This window comes from Cygnus atratus, chromosome 4 (genome assembly GCF_013377495.2).
Source record: "Cygnus atratus isolate AKBS03 ecotype Queensland, Australia chromosome 4, CAtr_DNAZoo_HiC_assembly, whole genome shotgun sequence".
Classification (NCBI taxonomy): domain Eukaryota; kingdom Metazoa; phylum Chordata; class Aves; order Anseriformes; family Anatidae; genus Cygnus; species Cygnus atratus.
Genome location: NC_066365.1, coordinates 16,582,995 through 16,601,473, shown reverse-complemented (window position 1 = coordinate 16,601,473; position 18,479 = coordinate 16,582,995). Strand labels below are relative to the sequence as shown.

At 46.0% G+C, this 18,479-nt stretch overlaps 1 protein-coding gene across 1 annotated transcript; it reads left to right on the top strand.

Annotated features, from left to right (window-relative positions):
* Positions 1-4,768: 4,768 nt before the first annotated feature.
* Positions 4,769-18,369, top strand: CDKL2 (cyclin dependent kinase like 2). Its single transcript, XM_035549731.1, has 13 exons — positions 4,769-4,936; positions 8,961-9,155; positions 9,943-10,121; positions 10,958-11,070; positions 11,386-11,525; positions 12,454-12,542; positions 13,075-13,201; positions 14,086-14,360; positions 14,824-14,914; positions 15,732-15,843; positions 15,965-16,071; positions 16,792-16,884; positions 18,016-18,369. Exons 1-12 carry the CDS (start codon positions 4,769-4,771, stop codon positions 16,849-16,851), a joined length of 1,656 nt encoding a protein of 551 aa, XP_035405624.1. The 3' UTR covers positions 16,852-16,884; positions 18,016-18,369.
* Positions 18,370-18,479: the final 110 nt, after the last annotated feature.

Here is an 18,479-nt window from a genome sequence, read left to right as displayed (position 1 = left end):
GGCAGCACCGCAGCAAGTCAAGGAGTACAGGTAGCGCAGCTGGTTTCTCCAAAGCCAGATCGGCAGCAGCTGACGAGCTGAGGCAGCTCCCGGTCTGACAGTTCTTGCTGAGGTACCTTTCCCCCGTGGCCAGCCTGACACCACGCATCCACTTTTATCTGGATGAAGCGGACAGGGAGAATCAGTGCCCCTCTTCCTGCCCTGGAGCACGTCAACATACTTAACGCCCACACAGCTGTGCTTTGTGCCCATATATTTACACTTAAAGCAAAGTTTTTCTTCTGGAAAAATTAGGAGCGCTCTGCTGGCAGGGGAGCGAGGAAATAGAAATGTGGACTAAAGACCTTGAAACCAGCTCTTTTCCCTATCTTATCTGGATAACCTCATGGATATCAGGAGGTTGGTTGATAGCACCTGCGATGACACTTGCACAACCCAGGTGCTGCTGAGGGAGGAGGAAGAGGACAGAGGAAGGCTGACGGCTATAGATGAAGTACGATTCCCGAGCGGGCTGCACGGTGGCTGGCCAGGGGCAGCAAGGGGCTTCTGGGCAAGCTTTTGTGATATGAAGCCAGCAGGCTACAGAGAAAAGGCCAGTGGGGTTACTCACGTCCTTCTACACAAATCCTGGGAGTCTGAGGAATGAGCACACTTAGGGCACAGTGCAGTAGATGGGAGGGAGGTGGTTGGTGGGGCACAAACTGACAGAATGACCTGTGCCAGGGTGAAGCAGCAGTAAGTATTAAATCCTGCTGTCAAATCAATAAAGTTTCTTACAGTACAGGGTGTAGACTAGGGACCCAAATTTGGGGTTGAGACAGGAAAAAAAAGGTGTTGGGAGCACCTTCAGATTCGAAGCATGACTGCTCAGATTCAGCCCACAGTCTGCCTTTTTTTTTTTTTTTAATTATTTTTATTTTCGTTTTGGAAAGGAGTAAAAGAATAGAGAAGGGAGTGTCAGAGAAACATAATACTGAAGCTTTCCAAAGGAACATGAACGTGGTGCATTTAATTAGTGGAAATGGGGCAGCAGAACAGCAGCCTTTGTAAAGTTCAACTGGCAGGACAGTATCTGCTGGGTTTGTTCTGCTGCACTGGTGTTCCACCTTCCTCCGTCTCACCCCCAGGCTGGCATCAGGCAGGCTTTTGGGGCAGGTCAGTGGGAGGTGTTCTTATCCGGGTAATGCTTTTTAGTATCCCCCCAATAACAGAATGGTTCCAGCTCAGCAGCCAAAGAAAGGAACTCAGGTTGTCCAAGAGCCACGGAGGACTGCAGCTGCAGAGAATGAGCAGCTTTTTTTGGGGGGGGGGTGTTGGTGGGCAGTCCCCAATCCCTGGGGAAACCTGAACTGTGTGTTAGACTGCAAAACTGGGGCGCGCTGCTGGGGGATTATTGTTTAAGCTTCGCTGCCTCCTGCTCCAAAGCACTGTCTGAAAGAGAAGCTATTTGCAAACAGGTCAGTGTCAGAACAGCACGCTTAGCCAGGATTGGGACCCCTAAGCTTTCAGTTTTGGTTTGTTTGCTTGTTCTTAAAAGACCATTTCAACACAGTGCAAATTGGAGGATGCAAAGTTTATTTTAGTGGGGTTTATTTTAGCGAAAGTCATGTCTTCAGAGGGTACTTGATGTTGCTCTGATTTTAGAGAACATGACAAAACTGTTGTTTAAGTCCAAGGTGTTTTTTCTTTGGAGAAACAGCAAGGGTTAAGACCTCTGTGGATCTGAAACAGTAGCTGAAGCAGATGATAGCATGGTCTGAGCATGGTCTGAACTTGAGGGTTGGGCCAACAGAAATTAATCACGAGGTCTAAAATTTAAGAGGCTTTTAATGTAACAGTCTCATTGCATGAAGAGAGGTGAAGTGCTTTTATTCCCTTCAGGTGAGAAGGTATCATTTGTGGTTTGTGTGGGCCAAATGCTAAGTGGTTTGCTAAACAGAGGGCACTCAATATCTTGCCCCGGGGGGGACCGGGGGAAGGCATCCAGCTGGTCAGGTCTCCCAGCAGCTCTGCCCTCTGGCTCTGGGTCAGCAGAATTACTCTTCCCTGGAAACTCTTCAGTAAAGGCACAGCTCAGTAGCCAGCAGGGTGCTTGGAAAAGAGGATGGCCAAAAATTTTCCTGGAAAGGACATCCTTGCTACAACTGAGACGTGTGCGTCTGTGGCTGGAACTGACTGGAAGCACGGGCCCTGAGCTCGATTCCCCAGCTGGCTGCTGTCCTGCACCCTGCCTCTTCGTACAGCGCTCTGCGTCACCTCTGTGTGGGCCCTTCTCACCACCTGGCTGCACAGAAGGCATCTGGCACGGGCCAGTGTGGTTTATGTTGCGGAATTAAAATGTGCAGCGAGCAGAGCTGCAGAGGCTGTGGTGCTGCTTTCCCCTTCCCTCCCAGTACTGCCCCCTCGTGCTGCAGGTGACTTTCCTCACTGCGATGTGCTTCTTCTCTCTTAAGGTTCCTTGCGCTCTGTGTCTAACCTGCCTCTTTCTGCCCACCTGGGTTACCTCCCCACTTGGGAGACAGCCTCTCACACATCTGTGACAGTCCAGATACCAGGCTTTACCTGGGACAATTGCACAGATGGGCAAAGAATTCGGATGTTTGGTGGCGCCCATGTGAAGGGAAGGTACTCTTCCCCTCTGCTGCCACAAAGTCTGCCCGAAGACAACCTGGAAATTCTCTCCAGTGCATTTAAGCAGCAGCTTGCAACTGTGTCTCACCTTGACTCAGGCTGAACTGCCACTGAAAGTACTGGAAACTTCCGCTGCTTGAGGGAAACATACAACCCTTAAAAGAGCAAGGTCATGCAGCATTTAAGCTGCCTGCTGGAGAGCAGTCTCTTCCATGCTCCTGTCAATCATCTACCATGAATGGGGGAAATCTAAGTACATGAACACACGGATCACTCCATGTCATCCCCTGGCAGGCTCATGGGACACCCCCTTCTGACATCCTGGTATTCCCTATTGTCACTGCCACAAAGGGAAAAGTTATCCAAGAAAGCAGTAGGCAAACGTACATAGATACACATTTGATATTCTCTATATCAATAAATTAAATAAGGGGGTATAAAATGAAATAGTGAACATATTGAATGGTGGTTGTTGTACTCATTTTCTGAGGCAGCTTCTTCAAACTGCTGCATGCACCTCTACGGAAAATGTGACAGGAACGTTAAATTAAAAGTGACCCCAAGAGGCTCAAACATTGTCAGAAAAAAAAAAAAAGGCAAGAAAAGCTGTTACTGCTGATTTTTTATCAAATGCCACTTATATTTCTCTTACCTCTTTCTTCAATCTTCTGCCCCTCACCACACTCTTTAGGGATAATAAGGAGACGACAGTTTCAAGGATCATAATGTAGTTGAACCTTAACTTTCAATGCAAGACATGACAAGGTCATGTACTCTTCTGAATCACGTCAGAAAACAATACTACTTTTCTTGATAAGACAAGTAGTTAAAATGGTTTATCTCTGAAAAGGGCTTGCTGTCTTTGCTTTTTTGTGTTGTTGCCTTAGCTTTCCCAAGAGGTAAATTAGTGTATCTAAGCCCTCACCAAGGATTTGAAGACCTTGAAAAGCTAGATGAAAAGTAGAGAAGAACAGACTATCATTTCCTATCTTTGCTTCATGACGCTGGAGGTCTATTCAGGACACCTTTCATCCGGGCACTGTAAGCACACTGCAAGAGCAGTTTTGTGCTGAGGAGCCCATCACGTGCGTGGCTGCAACACAGAGTAAGGAGCGGGGCAAGAGCAATTCAGCAGGGATGAGATCAACGCCCCCATTTTCCTCATCTCCCCAGCCCTTCTGTAACTGCATGCCCAACACACAGGCTGACGCTTCCTCTCCTTTTTAAAGCAAGGGCATATTTTGCTCCCTCAGGAATGTTAGAATAGGGAGGGATGTTAGAAACAGGCAGCAATGTTAGAAATAGGAAGGAATGCTAGAATATAATGTTATAGGGCTTGGAAAATGCTCCTCTTCAAAGCCAGTCTAGCCTTTTCCCCAGCTGTCCTGCTGCAGGCATGTCCCACACAAGGGCCTCATTCTGTCAGCCCAGGAACAGGGGGGCTGTAGGTTGCTGTGTCTCCTAGCTTTTCCCTCACACAAGGGTCCCGATCTGTCAGCCCTGGAACAGGGGGGGCTGTAGGATGCTGTGGGCTGTGTGTTTTCCTTCCAGTCCCTGTGCTCTGCGTGCAGTGCTGAGGCCCCAGGCACCACTGCGCTAAGAAAACAAAAAGGTTTCCTACACGAAAATAATCCCTTGCTCATACTGGACAAGCTTGGGAAGAAAAATAAAAACAAACAAACAAAAAACGTTATCGCTTTTGACATAAACCCCACGCGGGGGGGGGGCACCATGGCGATGCCTCCGCCTCCACACGACGCCCACGGGGGGGGGGAGGAGTGTAACGGGGGCGGTGGGGGCCACAAGGGGGTGCTGACGGTAACGGGGGGGGCAAAGGGCAGGAGGACGGTAACGGGGGACGGGACGAGGCGTCGTTCCGGGGGGGGACAGGGACCGGCGGAGCCCCTCGGCCGTCCCCTCAGAGCCGCGGCGACCGTTGCGGCGAAGGGCGGGAGGGGGCGCCCGCGGCGGCGGCCGTTGCGGCGGGTGGCGGCGGCCGTTGCGCGTTGCGGCAGGTGGCTGCCGTTGCCCCGGTGCCGGTGGGCCTTCGGGGTGCGCTCTCCGGGCAGCGTGAGGGTCCGGGCGAGGAGCCCCAGCTCTTGCCCGGGCTTCCCGGGGGTTGGGAAGGAGGGGGGAGATGGAGAAGTACCAGGTCCTCGGCTTCCTCGGGAAAGGCAGCTACGGGGTGGTGACCAGGTGCCGGAACAAAGAGAGCGGGCAGGTGGTCGCCGTCAAGAAGTTCCTGGAAAGCGAGGATGACACGGTGGTGAGGAAGATCGCCGTGAGGGAAATCAAGCTGCTGAAGGTGAGCGGGGGGAGCCACGGGGGGCGAAGCTGCATTTTAAAGACAACGCAGGTGTCTTTTTGGTAGCTTTGGGGGTATATTCCTCACTACTGAATTCTGAGACAGGTGTTTAAACGTTGTCCTGAAGGCAAACGTCTCCTTCGAGCTGAGTGTCTGTGATCAGGGCTTCCCTTGTGTTACAGGTGTTAGTGGTCCAGAGCTGACGGATGTGAGTAAGATCTTCCCATAGAGACTAGATGGGGAAAGACTGCCTCTTGAGATTCCCTAATTTAAGGAGTGGTGTTTTCCCCGGGGAAGCTGGAGGGTGGGTGTAAATTTAAGACACTCTGTCAGTTTTGACAATTTTTTGTCAGTTCTGACAAGTTTTTTAGAAGGGGTACACAGTACCACTGTACATCAGCTTATAAAGCACAAACGACAAAGTGAGGCTCGGTCGGGTCCTGTTTGTGCTCCCACGAGCAGCCAAGCTGTGGTGGATTCATTTACCCCTTGAACTTTTCCCTCTGGCTAGCTGCTGTGCTGGGTTTCCCTGGCTAGCCCCGACTCAGTCAGAAGCGTGTTTATGTGCCCGGTATTCAGCAGGTAAAGGTAAAACGAAGTGACCCCAAGGTCTCCATATGCCTTCCTGGGAAAAATTGTGTCCTCTCCACCTTGTGTACCGAAAGACAGTACCTTCCTGCTACTGATTTGCTGAAAACGAGGCAAATGTTGAGCTTATAAAATCTGCAGGTAAATGGTGACCTGGATGTGTGACAGTGGGCCTGACCAGGCTGGGTGCTAATGTTATCTGATATGGAAATCTGCTCCTAGGAACACGGTGGGGTTTTTATGGCACTTTCCTGGCAGGCTTGAACTGCCTGCAAGAGGCTGGAGGAGGGCAAGCAGCAAACTCCTGAACCTTATAGGTCAACGGTTAGCCCCTAGGCTGAAGCCAGCTGGCATTGTGTCTCTTGCTGCCTGAGTGTGTGATTTGTCTGTTATCAGTTGTGGACTCTTTATCCTCACATAAATGCCCATCTGCCTGTTGGCTTCTTATCAGCAGCGTTACGTGCTGGCAAGCTCTGTAGTCTCATTGTGTGGGTTAGTTCATTAAAGGTTCTCCATGGGCTGTAGATACTCTGGAAAAATACCCAGGAGCTTTAGATAAACAAGGGGGTTTTGTGTGCGTGCTCTTCAGTGCTCCATCATGTGGTCTTCCTGCTCCCTGTTCTGGCTTTGTTCTTTATATGAAAGCTTTTGCAAGTTCCTAAGCTGCTTCACTGCAAGGTTTTTCTGCTGCGGTTCTTCATGAGTAGGATGATAAGGATGCAGGTGGGATTCAGTGCCAGGACACACATCCGTTCCAGTTGTTTTTTTCACCACCTTCAGGCCCTGTATTCTCCACTGTAACCTCTAGCAGCAGTAGCAGCATTTTCCTTCTTCCCTGAGCTCCAGTGAAAGTGTGCGCTGTCCTGCCTTACTCCCCCCCAGAGGTGTTAGGTACCTTGGTGTTTTCTCAAAGCGGTGTGCACAGAAAAGTGTCTGTCCCTGTGCGAGGGCACATGTGGAAGTGTTAAGTGTTAGGACATGGCTGAAGAAATTCTTTTGGTGAAGAAATGAAAGAGAGTCTGATTACAGTCGGGGTATATCTAGGCTTCTCCTCAGAATGTGGGGTGTGCTGGATGTGTGCCAGCCTGCTGCCTCTCCACTTGGCTTCCACAAGAATCTCTTCCCAAGTCTGCCAGACTCCAGTCCCTGTGCTGAGGAGGGGAGAAAGTCATCTCTGCCATTGCTGCAAGAGATGTAGACACTTAGAGTTAATAGGAGTGTACTTGCTGGAGCTTGAGATGCAGCCAGCAGCTCAAAGCGTAGTCCCTCAAATGCTTACAGCAAGTCTGCATGAGTCTGGATTGTACCTGTCTGCTGGCACGCCTCGCTTAGTTACTGAGTCAAAGCACGTACCACCTCCTAGGTGTGTTGGAAATTAACTTGTTTTCCTGGGTAAATGGGAACTTAGCAAGGGGGACTTTTCCATATATAGCTCAGTAAATGGCCTCTCACAGTGAGAATAAATATCAAGAGATTTAATCTTGTAGTTTCTTCACTTGCTCATTCCCTGTGAACCTTTTATTTTATTTATTTATTTTTTGTGTTCTGGAGTTTGGGCAGAAATTTAATCTGTACTGAAAACGGCAAAATCTTTTCAGATCCCCTGTGCAGGGAGTAAATTATTCTTGAGAAGAGAGCTTGAGGAAACAGCTGAGAGGATTGAATTGCTGCAGCTGCTTTGAACTTGATTCTGAAACGCAGTATTAAGAATATGACAGCATCTGTAAAAGCAGTTCACCTGCTGATGAGCTGTGCAGCAGTCCTCCCTAGCACAGCACCCCTCTGCATGGACATGGATGTGACCACAAAGGGCATAGAGGAACCGGTCACTGCTGAGCCCCAGGATGGGAGCTGCAGTCTCTCCCTCTTATTGTTAAGTTGCTCCACTGAGCCTACATTTTACTGGTCTTTTAAATCACAAGTGTTTGCCAGATCTTAGCACCTCAGCTGCTATTTGCCCCTGGCAAAGCCGGTAGCGTTTTGCCCTACCTCCAGTCATGTCGATGACACTGTGGAGAAGTGCCCATAGGACAGCACTCGATCTTGCAGCTGCCAGAGTCCGAGTCTTGGTGCTGGAAAAAACTGACCTGGGGATGCTGGCCAGGGAAGGCAGAGCCTGGCTAGATTTGGCTCAGGGTTCAGGGCAGTGCTTGTGCAGAGCAGCCCAGCTCCTGCACCCAGAGGTCCTCCTGCATCTTCACCCACGCAGACCTGCCCAGGCAGGGATGCTGGGCTGGGAGGTGTCAATACGTAACGAGCAAATTCAGGTGCTGCGTTCAGATCAAAAAGGTACAAAAAACAGCCCCGCACTCTCGATTTCTAACTGAGCATCATTTTACAAAATCTTCATCTTTCAGACCTCCTGAGACATTGGTCTGCGGTCCTTTTGCATCTTCCTTGGTCGTGGTCCCTGAGATCTACAGCTTTCCCCTCTGCATAATAATAAATAAATAAATAAAAGACAAAAATCTTCAAATCCTTGGCTTGTCACTTTTCACTCAGAATCCACTAGAGACAGTTTAATCAAAGCTGTTTAATTGTTAACTGGAGTGTTTTAGGTAAGAATGCTGAACTTTATCCATTCCGTGTACTTGTATTCTGTCACCTTGCTTATTGTAGATGTGCTGGCAGTGCCAACAGAAGTGCTTTGGGTATGGTAAGAGCAAAAAAGAAAAGTCTTTGAACAGTCTTATAAGAAAAATTAAGATACAGATATTAAGTAGTTGGTGATGAACTGGCAGCTAGGTAGAACAGAGGTATTGCAACTGGTTTGGGAACTATTTGAAATGAGGATTTAAGAGATTTTTTAAAAGGAAGTCCTAGAGAAAGGAATGAAAGAGAAGAAAAGCAAAACTTATTGGAAATATGGGAGAAAAGAGATGAATCTGCTTTGGGTTATTGAGAGAGGCAAAAAAATTTCTAAAACAAAACATTGACAACTGTCTTCATCAATTCTTTGGGTGCTTTGAATCCCATCTGGAAGGAGTAGCTGGCGTTGAACCTTGTACTCTGCTTTGAGGCAGCTGGCAGGGTAGCGTAGAGTTACTTGGCCACCTTTATGAGAATGTCTCATAAATAAGTTTGAGTCTCAGACACAGCCCAACGTTACAGCAACAAGCTGTGTTTATTGCTTCTTGAGCTGTTTGCAGCAAAAAGCAGTGCCCTTAGCCAGTATTTTATTTATTTCTGGGTTCCAAATACAGGTGTCTGCATATAGGAGGTGGTGGAAGTCCTCCAAGTTACCTTAAAAAGTGGCAAAATAAAGCCTGTCTGAAATATCGGCGAGCTGATTTTAAGAACAAACGAATGCGGGTGCTATGACAGGAAGAGCACTCTAGGGCAATGCATCTGCTGGGCTGTAGTTAAAAGTGTCTGGTCTTAGTTTACTCATTACATGTTTTTGTGCTCTCACAAAATATTTCCTGTTTTATAACAGCAACTCAGGCATGAGAATCTCGTGAACCTGCTGGAAGTCTGTAAAAAGAAGAAACGGTGGTATCTGGTATTTGAATTCGTGGATCACACAGTGCTTGATGATCTTGAGGCATTTCCAAACGGACTAGACTACAGCAGGGTTCGGAAATACTTATTTCAGATTTTAAGAGGAGTAGCATTTTGTCACAGCCATAACGTAAGTATGCATGAGAAGTGCGCTCTGCACTTAACTTTGAATGGAGAGATACAGAGATGTATATTTGGTATTTATTAAAACTTAGAGAAATAGAGCTTGGGCTGGAAGATGGAAGTTGAGCAGAAAGGCCTGACTGAGTTTCACACTAACTGTCAGAGCTTGACATCAGCTAATCCAGTAGTCTGTCAGTGGCTGACTTGTGAGAGTCCTTCAAAGGAAGGGTCCAGAGGTCCAGAGGGTTCAAATGCTGGTGTCACCTCACTGAAGGCTGACTTTCCTCTGGCAGAGGGATACGGCCTGTCTTTCAGAAGCTTTATTTTTTTTTCTTCAACATTTTTAGGTTTTCCTTTTTGACTGATTTGTAACACAGGTTTGCCAATTTAATCGTGTTCTTGTAACTATGATGTATATATGTATATATTTCTTCGTATGTTTGGAGAAGCTGTCTCACATGTATTCCTAAAATACTCTTCATGTTTAACTGCAGGGTATGCAATACTTACAACTTCTAAACTTGTGATTTTAAAGTATAATAAAGTGTGACTGTAAAATATCTGTGGTAAATACATGCAGAGAGGTGCATAAAATTAACAATTCTGTACAAAACCTGGAGGTTTTGTGTTCACCTGTGCACTTGCGATGGCGCTTGATAAATAAACTCTGTGCATTTCCCATGCCTGCAGAAATGTAATTTTTTTACCTGAATGTGATAAAGCTACCGTTTCTGGTGGGCCAGTCATTTTAGCATGGGGAAATGATTTGTCTTGACTTGCTTTTCTCTGTGCAGATAATACATCGGGATATTAAGCCAGAGAACATACTAGTCTCCCAGTCGGGAGTTGTAAAACTGTGTGACTTCGGTTTTGCTCGCACATTGGCAGCTTCTGGGGAAGCTTACACGGACTACGTGGCAACCCGATGGTACCGAGCCCCAGAGCTGCTGGTGGGAGATACCAAGTACGGCAGGTAGGAGACGGGCAGGGAGGCCGCAGAAGGGCTGTGGGACTGGGGGGTGCTCTGCTCTGGGGGGAGGCAGAGGACTCTTGCTTGGCAAACAGGTTAAAGGAATGCTGGTTACTTGCTTGTAAATGCTGAAGCTTTTCTCTTTTCTCCTCCTCTCTGGAGCTAACTACTGCCAGTGCTAGGCTTTCCTGGCTCAGAAGGAGAGGAGAAGGAGACACTGAGCCAGCCACGTTCCTAGTCTGTTGTCTGTAGGAACTTGTTGGTTGCCAGTGCTAGTTGCAGAGGAGGCTGCTTCCCCCCTGCACAGCTGGAGTGCTGGATGGGAGGCAGAGAAGTCCCTCTAGACGGTATGAGACAGACATTTCAGGAGGGAGGAGGTGGAAGGAATGAGATTTTTCTTACCTGGTTCTCCAGTGCTGCAAAAACATGTCAGACATTAAACTACCTTTCACAGGCCTGTTTGTCCAGCTCTTTATGTCCCTAAAGTTCATTTCTGGTAAGTGCCCTGGCAGAAGGAAAATGGGCTTACCTTTGTGGTCTCCAAAGGGCAAAAATCTTCTTATGTGTTACATTGCACTAGAATGTTTAAGGCACTGGGGTTTGGAAATTGATTTCAGATTGGTCAGGCTTCTTCTAGTGTTTGCCTGCTTCAGGAGCTGAATCCTTGGCATTCGTCAGAGCACTTGTAAGCTTGGAAAACAGCCGTCTTGCTGTTTATGGGGCCAAAGCTGCCCTTGGGGCTCCTAACCTGCAGAAGACTTGCTGGGTGCTGGCCCAGCTCGGCCTTTAGCTCCAAGAGAGGAATGAAGCCGTGCTGAGCTGGGATGTTTTTCTTCCAGGGCTGTGGATGTGTGGGCTATTGGCTGTCTGGTAACGGAAATGCTCACAGGAGAGCCCCTGTTCCCCGGAGATTCAGACATTGACCAGCTCTACCATATCACCAAGTGCCTGGGTGAGAACAGCCTGTCAGGCTGCTAGTGCCTGCTCACTAACGAAGGGGTTCAATAAGTCTTGACGGGAGAAGAGGGTGTGGGAAGAGACTTTGGTGTGTGCTGAACTGTTTCTGAGAGCATGATTTCTTAGCATCTCTTATGAAGGGGGGCTAGAAGCTTGTGAGTACAGATGGCATCAAGTCATGGTGCATGAGTGGAAAGAGAGTGACCTACATTGTAGCCCTTTCAGTAATGCTGATCCAGTATTTTGGCCTCTTGAACGTTCTGTAGGACTGCATTTCTTCCATGTGGTTGCTTTGGTTGTTTGATTCCAGGTAGTTTAATTCTAAGACACCAAGAGTTATTCTATAAAAACCCCCACTTTGCTGGCATGAGGTTGCCTGAAGTGAAGGAGGCTGAATCTCTGGACAGACGATACCCCAAGCTCTCTGCTGCAGTGCTGAATTTAGCCAAGGTACGTAACTGATCATTTTGGAAGTTCCTTGGAGAGGTTCTGTCTAGAATTTAGTACAAACGCTTCCCTGTTTACTTGTCCCTTGCCTTGGGGAACTGAATGCAGCCTGCAGAAAGGGCTAGGTCTGTTAATCTGGCTTGCTTTCAACTACCCATGCAACGATGAACTGCTTGGGTTGGCAGGTCAGTGAGGACCATAAAGATGCTTCAGTTGCTGTCCTGCATGATGGGGGAGACTGAGCCAGTCATCCCAGAGCCAAAAGGATCACTGCACACCCTCTGAGGGAGGCTTGTCGCGTGCCTTGCACCTCTTCTGTGGATCATACACAGCTCCTTACATTTTCCTTGCTAGCAGAGCTGTGTGGATACAGTGTTTTCTGGCAACCCTCTCCACAGGCTGGTGGAGGCACTGCAAGCAAATAGGCCTGGGTAGGATGACATCCAAACACGCACCTTGCTCTTGAGCTGTGTCTACGGTGTGGGAGCTAGGAAGCATACAACTTGTAATTGATCCTGAAGATTTTTTCTTCTTTCACACAATGAACTGGAGCATTGATATGCTGGGTAACTAAAATAACCTAAAAAACTCCTGGTTGTGTTTGAAATGCCTCATGAGCAAAACAGTTTCTAAAGCCTCACCCAAACAAATGTGGTTGAAAGCAAGAGAGTTTTACTGGGATCTATTAGTGTGGCAGGTATTACCTGTGCAATCAGTCTTTGTGAACCCTAGTGATTAGAATGGATGTAGCCGGCAAATACTAAACTTTTCTTGGTGGAAGAAGTGTGTATGTCTCTTGGGCCTATCTCATCATAAGAGACCCCAGAAGTGGGAGCTTTGCAGCTGTTTTTCTTGACTTCATTTGGAAATATTAAAGCCTTTGTTTCATTTCTGAAGTATCTTCCTTCTAATGTTTACGTTGGTTTGACAGAGGTGTTTGCAGATTGACCCAGACAAAAGACCGTCTTGTGCTGAACTCTTGCAGTGCGATTTCTTTAACGAGGATGGATTTGCTGAAAGGTAAACAGTTCGTTTCTTGCTCAAAATAGGGCAAGATTAAAAGGAAATTAAGCAGTTGTGCTTGAAGATCGCGTGCTGATTTTGCGGAGCTGACAGTTGCCCAGTGTTTTGGTTTTCTTTGGTTTTAGCCTTCCTGAAAAATGGGAGGACAGTTGAATGGGAACACAGTGCAGTAGCATGTTTACCACATTACCTTGTCACAACATTAATTCATCAGCGTGCGCCCAGTGTCACAGCATTTTGGGTAGTGGGTAGTATTGTCTGGCAGCGTATTTAGTGTCCACATCTATACCAGACTGGGATACAACCTCCTTTATTACTGTGATGTGGAAAGTGTGCATGTGTAAGACTTTATTTATTTTAATGGATAAATTGTATTCAGTTGGCTTCTCGTTGCTTAAAAAGACAAGGTTTGTTTGATTACTTGGATGGCTATAACAACAGCCTGGGCGGAGCACTAACTAATGATATTTAGATTAACAGAAGCCTTTTCTCTCCCCCTCCCTTCCCCTTTACATGATATGTAATATAGATTTGCTCAGGAGCTTAAATTAAAGATTCAGAAAGATGCCAGAGATCATCAATTACAAAAAAAATCAAAAATCAGCAGAAAGGATAAAGATGATGCTTTAGAAGAAAGAAAGATGCTTGGTGTCCAGGTTAGTCGATCTTTGTTTTCCAAACCTGTATTTTTTTTTTTTGTCTTTTAAAATCACTATGTAAGTATGTGCTGCAGTTTAATTGCATAGCAAAAATATAAGCATAATTTTACATTTCATTAAAAAAAAAAAAACTAAATTACTGATGTGCCAGAGAAGTTCACCTCCGTAAGTCACTGTAAGTCTAAACAGTGCTGAAGACTTGGTCATTCAGTTCAAGACATTACAGCAGTCCTGTGCCCCTGTAGCTCTGGTGCTCGGTGCAGTACAGCCTTCAGGCTGTTGCGTAGAAATTCTGTGCCTTTGGTGCTGACTGACTGCTACGAGTTGCTCTGGTGCTTGGCTGGACAGTGTCCAGGTGGCTATTTGGTCAGTCCCTTGTCAGTAAAATGCATCGCGATGCAGTTACTGGCAAATACAGAGCTGAAGGGAGAATCAGTTAGAAAGTGTAAGTCGTGTTGGATGAGCAAAACATATTTGTATGCGTCTGTTTACCTGTGTTAAAGTCCTGTCTCCAAAACTGCATATTTTGCTTTCAATCAGATACAAAGGACTAGAGGCTTCAGAGTGACATTGAGGTGACATTGGGCTTGGTTCTTATTTCTTTGGAAGTGACACATGATACGGCTGTTCTTCCTCCATCACTTCCGATTACATCCCAAGGTGACTTATTTACAGAGGGTGCTGGAACCCTGACAAGTTTCCTCCTTCCAAGTGTAATGGCAAGCAGGTTTTCTATCTCACTACTAAAAACAATGCCATCTCCATCAGATCCTTGCAGAGTTGTGCAGGTTTAGGCTTTTGACTTTTTCCTGCATGCGCAGCTCTAAGTTACTTTTTAAACATAACTATAAAAGAAGTATGATGCTTATCTTCCCAAACAGGATTTCAACATTGACCCAAAGAGCAGTGATGCAAAGCTGTTCAAAGTGAAGTGCAGTAAAGCTGATGGAGAGAAAGCAGAGCGATCTTCCAACCACAGCTCCCTGTATGACAGTGCAATCAACCCATTTAAAATAGGCCCTCAAACCAGCCTAAAAGATTCCAGCAGCAGCTTGGACTATGGCAAGAACGCAGGCATAGTTATTCCTCCCATCAACCAGAACATTTCTCCCACTATGGCTGGGATGGGGCCTGTGCCTGGAAACCATAACTACAGGTATGGGAGCAGAGCTGGAGAAGCTTGTGTCTATTGACCCTGCTGCTGAGAAGCTGCAGTGTGCTGAGGGAGGTGCAAGGGGATGATGTGGGAGTGCGAGAAGGGGGTTTGGGACAGGATGCAGCTAGGAGCAGCTCTTGGGAGGAGGATTGTACATGGGTTAGAAAGCCTGGCTTCACCTCGAGCAGCTTTGAGGGTCCACGCAGCCAGGGGGTCTCTGTGTTTCTGCATTTGGCAAAGCACTGCTGGACAGCAACAGCTTGCCAGCAGCTGTGATACTGGCCTTTCTCTGAGTCCTTTGGATGAAACTTTTTTGTTAGCTGGGCCCATGGAGAGTGTTATCCCTTCGGGCCTTTTCGCTTACTGTTTAATGTCAGTGGTTCTGGGTGTCTTAAATTTGTTTGTATTTATATTTACCATGTTACCCTGGTTAATACAAAGTTTGGGTCACTTTTCATTACAGAGTTGATGAAAAGAGTAAAAAATACTTGAACCCATTTCTAAAGCAAAGGAAGCGTTCTCCAGCAGGCCATTATAGTGTAAGCTTGACATCGGTAAGTTGTGTCTTTCCCCCTTGACTAAGTAAAAAAGAAAATTCTGAAGTATGTGCTGTATTGTCTAGAATCCCTTCTGTTGCAGCCTTCACCATAACTCTCAACTAGAAATATTGTGTTCTTCAGCCCTTTTTTCCAACAGTTGTGTCATCCACTATCCTTTGTTAATATTATCTTACATTAAACACGTTTTATGTTAGAGGACTTTTTTTTTTTAAAGGAAGGGAGGGAGCAGTCCAACACAGGATACCTGGATTATATATATACCTGGAGCCGTGGAATATATCCATGACATCTTGTCTGGACAGAAAGAGTGGACTCTGTGTGCTGCACTGCTGAAGCAGAGCTTAGGATTTTGATTTAACTTTTTCAAGGCTTCATTTAGTCAGGTCACAAATGCATGTGAAGTTGCTAATGAAAACAAGTGAAATACAAAGTTCTCCATTGCACTCACTTCCTAGATAATATTTTTCCGTATTAGCAGGAATATTTGACTGTTTCCAGAGAACTAATCTGAGCCATTCTCCATTGTATTTTGTCTCTTTGAAAGCAGTCTCATTTAGATGATCAACATTGTTTTTGTTGTTGTTGTTTGTTTGTTTGTTCGTTCTGTTGTGGCCATTCTGTTGGTCTTTAATGTGTAAATTACATTTAATCAGAATGAATTCCTTTAAACATGGCATACTCTTTTATTTTACTACTGTGCAAGTTCCAACAACAGCAGAATAATGCTGTGTTGATAAATTTTAAGTTTGAAACTTGAAAATAGCTTTGTTTTTTATATTCTGCACAAGCTGGCACTTATAATTCATTTCAGGTTTCTAATGACAAGAACATCCTTCAGGCAAATAAGAAAAAATGGGAATTCTCCAAGGCAGATGTGCGTTTGCCAGAATTAAATCTTCTCCCTGAACTGAGAGGAGTGGAAGGTATGAGCTTTAATGTCCTCTGCATAAAACCTTGATCCTAAATCAGTGGCAGAAGGCAGTCTGCATTACAACAGTCAGCTCTGGTTTCTTTAACACTGTATGCATTGGTTGCATTTTGCAGCATGGCATCCCAGATATCCCAAAAAGGAAAATAAAACAGTTTCAGAGTCACGGGTCCCCTACCTTGCTGCTATTGATCTCCATAACCCAAGTCTGGCCTCACAGCAGGTAAAAAAGGAATAAAATAATTCTTGGTGCTGTGTTTTTCTTTGGTTCAGGATTTTCTGAACAGTGTGACCCACAAGGTTTCTGCCTGGCTCTTAACAGAAGCAAAACTTGTCTTGGTTTCTCAAGTGTCTAAGTAGAAACATCGGAGGCCTTGAGCTGGGGGGGGAAGGAGAAGGGTCACAGATGAAACATGGGGCTCTGCTTTTCTCTCTGAGGTTAACTAAATACTGTGGTTTTTACTGGCAATGTGAATTGTTGCAATTTCATCTGGCTGGGTCGAGGTGGAAGTAAACCCAATTTTCCAAAATTGAAGAAAAAACAGGAAGAACGTGTTTTGAGCAGAATTGGTCTGACTGTGCTATACATTGAGGGGATGAGTACAGTAGGGAGGGAGAAAGTGTAGGAGTCAGGCATAGGGAGAGAAAGAAGGGAAATATTTGCAACTCTTAGAGGTTACTTCCCCAGTAACGCTGAAATGCTGTGGGAGTTGTGTAATTCCCTAGTCTGCTGCCACTTTGGCAACCTTGCTTCCAGTTGAGGTTTGGCAGACTGTACTGGAGGGAAAAAAGGTGTATTCTTGGCATAATTTTTTGAAGTCTGATTTGATCAAAGAACAGTTGTTGTGTTGGCATTGCATATGTACCTAGAAGGTGGTTTCTTGTTGTTCTCCCTATACGATACTACAATTGGAATTTGAAAAATTTCTTTCCCAATTGACAGATGTCAGGGAACTCGATGCCTGATGCATCAGAAGCCGGTTTCCCTAGAGTTGAGCACTAGCATTACAGAGAAGATCACACTTGCCTTTAAAAGGTAGGCTTTAATTTCTACAGGAGAGCCTCCTGGTGTCTTTCAGATGGGTTGTTTCATAAACACTTAACTAGCTGGGAGGTGTGATGGGAAAATCCTTTTACATTTCACACTCTGGGTGTGAAGACTGCTTACTGAGGACCGCATGCAGCTTTCTTTACAGATATTGAAACGGGCTGGGGCAGGTAAATCATTTTTTGGGCTGAAGTGCTGGGCAGTGGTGTTGGAAATTAATTCACTCGTTAATCTGGGAGTTGAAGCTGGTAGAGTAACAAAAAGGGAAATAGCTGCTTAATAATGATGTCATGCAATTTAACTTGATCTAAGTTTATTACTGTAGCTGTTGAGCAGTTCTCAAAGTGGTTTTGTCTGAAAAAAAAAATCAAAGAAAAGGTTGTCGGGTTGGTGTTTTTTGTTTTTGTTTCTGTTCTTTTCTGTTTGTTTGTTTGTTGAGATATTGTTACCTCTTGTTGCTCAACTTCTTCCAGGGAATCTTGTATATGACAGAGTTTCTCTCATGTCTCTTGAAAGCAAGAACTCCAGTGGTTTGCTGAGGGTTTTTACTCTTGGTGATCTCACTGAGGCTGGACGGAACAATTGCACCTTGCAAAGGGAGCAGAAGTTGGGGAGGAGAAGGGGGGGGAAGGAGGCAAGGTGCTCTGAAAGGCTCCTCAGAGGCTGTGCTCCAAAATCTTGCTGGCTTCATTGGAACCTTGTGTCCTGCATAGATGGGCTTGTCATGGCAAGACTGTTAATGTGCAGGTGCAATCTGTGCATCTTAATTTTATAGTTTGGGCTTTGGTGTTTCCTCTTTGAGGCAGAGGAGCAACTGCTAACTCTGAAATGTCTTTTTAGTCTTGTGCACAAGTACTGCACGTGCTCTTAATCTAGGTGAGTGTATTTGGCACACACATGCACGTGATGTGATGGCTTAATGCTACTAGGAAGAAAGAAGAAGCAATCCTGGTAATATAAGTGGGGAAAAAGGAATCTTACTAAAGCTGTTTCATCTGTGAAACACAAAGGTGTAAGTGCACAGCTTGTAATGAATAAAAGTAAAGGAAGCCTGTCACCAGGGAATACCTCCGTGTTTTTGTTTGCCTGCATCATCCTGCTTTTCTCCTCTTGATGCAGGTGGCTGACACAGTGGGAACAACCCACCCAAGTCTCCAGGTGCTAACACCACGCGGTCTCTGGAGAAGAGAGGAGGACCTCTTACTCTCATGTTAGCCACTGGACTGCGGTGGGAAGTGGCTTGGGTCCAGTCCGAGGACAGAGCTCTCGCAGCCATTGCTGCTGGATTTCTTGCATGCGAAACAGCTCTCAAAATGCTGACTTCCTGGCTTAGGGCCAGATCTTGGCAGGCTGCTCAGAAAGAAATAGTGGTTGTCAGTGTGTATTGGGCAGAAGCTGCTCTGGAGAATTTCAGAGGAGGCTGGGCTTTCTTTTGTTTTAACTACTGCCCTCACAAGGGGGGGGGTTCTTTTTAAATGGGTGGTGACAAAAGCAGATAGCTGCTGAATTTGGTATATTTTGGTGGGCTACCTGCTCTGTATTGGAAAGCACCTTTGCCTTGGCAAAAATATGCACGAAAAAAA

What these genes read in the sequence shown, in the direction of transcription:
- CDKL2 (XM_035549731.1), top strand. Translation starts at nt 4,769, where the DNA reads ATGGAGAAGTACCAGGTCCTCGGCTTCCTCGGGAAAGGCAGCTACGGG. An exon ending in CCATATCACCAAGTGCCTGG is followed by an intron (nt 11,071 to 11,385) that starts GTGAGAACAGCC and finishes GTTTGATTCCAG; the next exon opens with GTAGTTTAATTCTAAGACAC. An exon ending in TGAACTGAGAGGAGTGGAAG is followed by an intron (nt 15,844 to 15,964) that starts GTATGAGCTTTA and finishes TGCATTTTGCAG; the next exon opens with CATGGCATCCCAGATATCCC.